Source organism: Nicotiana tomentosiformis, chromosome 1 (assembly GCF_000390325.3).
Source record: "Nicotiana tomentosiformis chromosome 1, ASM39032v3, whole genome shotgun sequence".
NCBI classification, from domain to species: Eukaryota; Viridiplantae; Streptophyta; class Magnoliopsida; order Solanales; family Solanaceae; genus Nicotiana; species Nicotiana tomentosiformis.
In genome coordinates, this window is record NC_090812.1 from 114,486,301 (window position 1) to 114,491,097 (window position 4,797).

General features: G+C 35.5%; 1 protein-coding gene across 3 annotated transcripts; it reads left to right on the forward strand.

Moving 5' to 3' along the window:
* The first annotated feature begins 587 nt into the window (after nucleotides 1–587).
* Nucleotides 588–4,347, forward strand: LOC104109418 (uncharacterized). Of its 3 annotated transcripts, none has more exons than XM_009618717.4 (9): nucleotides 588–825; nucleotides 2,583–2,663; nucleotides 2,761–2,849; nucleotides 3,013–3,087; nucleotides 3,296–3,417; nucleotides 3,524–3,607; nucleotides 3,703–3,792; nucleotides 3,921–4,004; nucleotides 4,048–4,347. In XM_009618717.4, the coding sequence occupies exons 1-9, from the start codon at nucleotides 703–705 to the stop codon at nucleotides 4,062–4,064; spliced, it is 765 nt and encodes a 254-aa protein (XP_009617012.1). In that variant the 5' UTR covers nucleotides 588–702; the 3' UTR covers nucleotides 4,065–4,347. The 3 variants fall into 3 exon arrangements, with proteins under 3 accessions (XP_009617012.1, XP_070046080.1, XP_009617011.1); XM_070189979.1 differs by having other exon boundaries at nucleotides 3,921–4,034; nucleotides 4,079–4,128; XM_009618716.4 differs by having other exon boundaries at nucleotides 3,921–4,128.
* Nucleotides 4,348–4,797: the final 450 nt, after the last annotated feature.

Here is a 4,797-nt window from a genome sequence, read left to right on the forward strand (position 1 = left end):
TTATAGTTTTTGATCATGTTCTGTATATATAAAAAGTTAAATATCCCCCCGGTCCACAATAAGTAAATTTTTTACCTTTGGTACACTGCTTAAGAAAATACTAATTCCTAGATAAAAAAGATTTTTTTGACTAAATAACTTTAATTAAAATTTACATATTATTAACTTGATACATTGGAATATGTAAATAAGGAAAAATTTGAAAAACTAATGTTAATTCATTCTTGATTATGTAAAGAGAAAACTTATTTTGAACCAAAATAAAAGGGCAAAATGGTTACTTATTATAGACCGGGAGAATATTCAATTTGCATATACATTATAGCTTTTAACCCGATTTATGTATAAATTTTATAAAATACTTTATTTACTTTTTATAAATATAAAAATCTAGTTAAAAACGGGTAAATAAGTTTAAAACGTCGATAAAAATCCCAAAAGAAAAATAGGAAATTAACTGGCCTCAAACTCTTCAAATCTAAAAAGGCCTGATTTGAAGGCTCACATACAGTCCTGATTCCAACGTACTGCCCAATACATTGGCCTTTCAAAAGCCCAAAACTCCATGTTTAAAATGTAATCCACGTGGCTGTAACTGTAGTTGTTAAGGGTTTAGCTTATTTCATTTCTTTCTCAGTTCTCCCTCCCTCTCACACACAAACAGAGAAGCTGGGGTTTTAGGGTTGTTGTTGTGGTTCCAAAATGGATAGATACCAAAAAGTAGAAAAACCGAAGCAGGAATTACCCATAAATGAGAACGAGATCCGAATCACTTCACAGGGCTTGGTTCGTAACTACATCACCTATTCCACTACTCTTCTTCAGGTACTCACCATTCCGATTCCTTTTTCTCAATTTTTCCCGTTTCACTTTTGTTTTGTCATAACCAAATATTTGTAATGGATCCTGTGTGTTGTTTCTTCTTCTTCTTCTTATACATTTTTTGTTGTTGTATTGGATTGGAACGATGCTTCTGATATTTGTTTTTATTGTGGAATTAAAATGTGACTAAGGGGCTCACATGGACATAATGTAGTTTACGTGACTGCATTAACCTTTCAGCTTTATCATATATCTGTTAGGTTAAGTTATATTACAGATTGCAAACTTTATAGGAGTTAAAACATAATAAAAGGAAAAAAGTGATTGGGTGATGTTGGTGGTGGTGGTTGGGGGTGGAGATAGAGTAGGGAAAAGTGATAGGCTCTGCAAATTCTAAAGTGGCTGTGTTGATATGTACATATGTAGGAGAAGATTAGCAACACGTGAACGCACCTAGGATATAAAATGGTTAAGTGGACGTTTTGAAATATACCACAGATGTGACTCTGCTTTACAATGTGAAATATTAGGGTAACTTTTGCATTAATAGGCAACCTGCTTGCCTAATTTGATGCATCAAACGGCTGTAAATTTCCTACGCTACAGCAAATAAAAAATGGAAAGGTGGAGGAAAATGGGGTTTCTGTAATTGCTTGATATTTTTTATGATGCAGATTAGAATACTGCTGGTTTCTTCTAAAATTTTTATAATTTTTCCAGTATTTGTTCTTTGGACTGCTTTTTGTTGTGTTCTTACATCAAGCAACCAAAATTAGCTACACTTCAAAATATGTTCTCTGCTAATTCAAAAATATGCTTTTTGAATCAAGATGCGATAAACTGTTTGACAGAAGTTGCTGGTCTGAGCAACCTTTTTTTAAAATTTAACATCCTGAAAATATGATTGTTTCAAGTACTAACATGAGTGGTTATAACCAATCAATCTATAAACTACACTTCAATGCTACATCAGTTGGAGTGGCTATATGAATTCCCTATATTCATTTAATTCTATTCAAATCATTTCATTCCAATACTAAGTAATTTGTCATTTAATAAAAATATGAAATTATTGGTTTTCTGCATCTTACTTCGGACCTAATGTAAGTATAGAATATCAAAACTTTAACCTCATCTAATTGATAACACATTTATATAGATTCGGCACTTACGTTATGTTATGCTCTTAGCTAAACAACATGAAATTGTGAGAGATTTTGAATTTTTTAAGACAACTTTTCTCCATATCCTCTTTTAACATTCAATCAGCATAGTGTCGCATTTGTGTATTTGGAGGTCTAGTTAGAACATTGCAAACCATCTCAAGCAGCTTTGTCTCATTTTATCATCTATATGTTCTATTTGAGCCATCTGTCAGATGTGTTCTAATATCATATGTTCTTGCGTGACCACATGGTAGTCTTAACATCCAAAGTTCTGTGACACCCATCTTATTGATATGTGGTGCTTCTAAGGCTCAATATTTAATCTTACATGATATCGCTAGTTTCTTTAATTAACACAGTATCATGCAAATAGCATCCATTTTATGGAATTTCACCATTAATATTATTGGTCAGCTCATCCATTACTGGGAAACAAGCAGAGGTTTTAAGGAGTGGTTATATGTAGATTAAGTTTTTTTCATCCCTTTGTTTTTGGTGGGACGATTTTCTTGGTCATTTGGCCTTTGCAATAGTAAAACCAGCATTTTTCTGTTAGTTGCTAATACAAAGTTCTAAACATAATTGACTGTTCAGGAGAGGCGTGGGAAAGAGATTGTCTTGAAAGCAATGGGTCAGGCAATTAGTAAAACAGTTGCTATAGCAGAGATCATTAAGGTAGCTTGACATAGATGGTTTTCTTTCTCTACTTTTTCTCTTCCTTCTCCTACTTTTATATGATAAGATGTAACTCAATTATCTTAATCTTTTGCAGAGAAGAATGTCTCAACTGCATCAAGACACGGCTATCAGCTCAGTAAGCATAACAGATGTATGGGAGCCTCTCGAAGAGGGTCTTTTGCCGTAAGTTCCAATCCTGATTTACTCCCATAATGTTTTCTTTTTGTAGTGTATATCCCTAAGCATGAACAGTATGCATGTGGTACTAATTTCTTGAAATTGGTTTATATGCATTAAAGTGTGCATGTGGTACTAATTTCTTGAAATTGGTTTATATGCATTAAAGTGTAGAGCAAACCCGCCATGTGTCAATGATTTCGATCACCTTGTCAGCAAAGGAACTGAACACGAATTCTCCTGGGTAACTCTCTGTCTTTGTCTGATTCTATGAAGTTTGCTCCTCTTGCTGTTCAACATGCATTCTGGCAACTAATCAATGATCTTTGTCTGAATTGTTCTTTCCTATGATAGTTACTGTATTTTTTTGGTGTCTTATCGCCGAAATATTGTGGCTGTAACTGATTACTATCGTACTTTTCCTGGCTCAAAATGTAACTTCATGTTCATAGGTATCAAGCTCCTTCCGGGGTTGAGATTGAACAAATGAAGCCACAGTACAGAAATTACCAGCCTCAACTGCAGCAGCAACCACCTAGACAAACACGGGCAGTCTACTATGCTGGTAATGAAGGTAATGAGAAACCAGACAAAATCACTAGATTAAGATATTTGCAGAATTAAACTCAACTTAAGTGGAAAATTGCGTAACATCTTGAATTACTACACCTTTATTTTAGATTCATATGGGCGAGGACAAGGACGAGGTCGTGGTAGAGGGAGGGGACGTGGTTGGAGCAGAGGTGGATATGGAAACTATCAAGGTATTCTTCTGTTGCTTAAGATCTCTGGGAAGTAATATGCTCATTAAATGCAGGGATGATGTGATACCTAACTGGTGCTAATTTTATTTTAATAGAAAATAGTGATTACTCGAACTGGGGCCGGGAAAATGGTGGTTACTCAAACTGGGGTCGAGGTGGGGGCCGTGGTGGATGGGGATATCCTGGTAAGTGCACTTCTTGAGTGTCCATATAGTACTGCTTGCATGAATACTTTCTTGGGTTTTAACTGATATTTCTTACAATGTTATATTATGTATTTGCGTTGAATCTTTGTTTATACATATGAACTTAGGCTCTGATTATGGAAGAGGCAGGGGTGGAGGTGGCAGAGGTTATGGCCGTGGCCGTGGACGAATGGGCCCCCGTCCAAGAGGAGGTGGCAACCAGGCTTAGTTGGGGATTGGCACTCTGTCCAAGAGGTGGCAACCAGGCTTAGTTGGGGATTGGCACTCTGTTTTTTTGCACACTTGCCTTGGCTTAGTGGTTCTTTCTGTCCAAAAGTATGTCTAAAGAAAAGCATGAAATTGTGGGTTGTTTCTTCCTGGGTTAAGCAGTGATTGTGTTGTTTTTTCAGCATCGTGGAATGTGGGAAAAGCTTATATCCTCTATTTGCTTTTAATGAAGCCAAGGTCAAGTAGCCAATTTCTGATTGCTGTCTATTCATTCACTGTGGTTGCATTGTTGTGGCTGTATTTATTCAAGTATAGGTTATTTTTTTCCGTGTCTTTGGGAGATTTGATTTTTTGGTATCTTTCCCTTGAGGACTATACCTAGTGGACCATCAATTTGAAAGACTTGATAAAATGCCAAAACTTTTATTCCATGTTTGGTTAAGTTAACAATGTCGCTTAAGATGTCCAGCTTCATAACTCTAGCAAGGACAAATTGGCAAAAGAAATGATAAAATGATGACATGGAGAATTGTAGAACATATTATTGTGCTTTCAAAATAATCTACCTGGCGTCTTATAGACCAGTTTCAGCCGTGCAGATGATTTTTTCAATTAATATTTCTTCTCTTTTTACTACTCTGGAACTGGTCGTTCCTTTGCTACGGATAGGTATGAGGATTTTCATTAAGCAAATACCAAAGGAATTTCTTTAACAAATTAAACTAAGACAAACTCAAATTACTCCGATTACAGTTCTTAAGGAAACTTGTTTTGTTG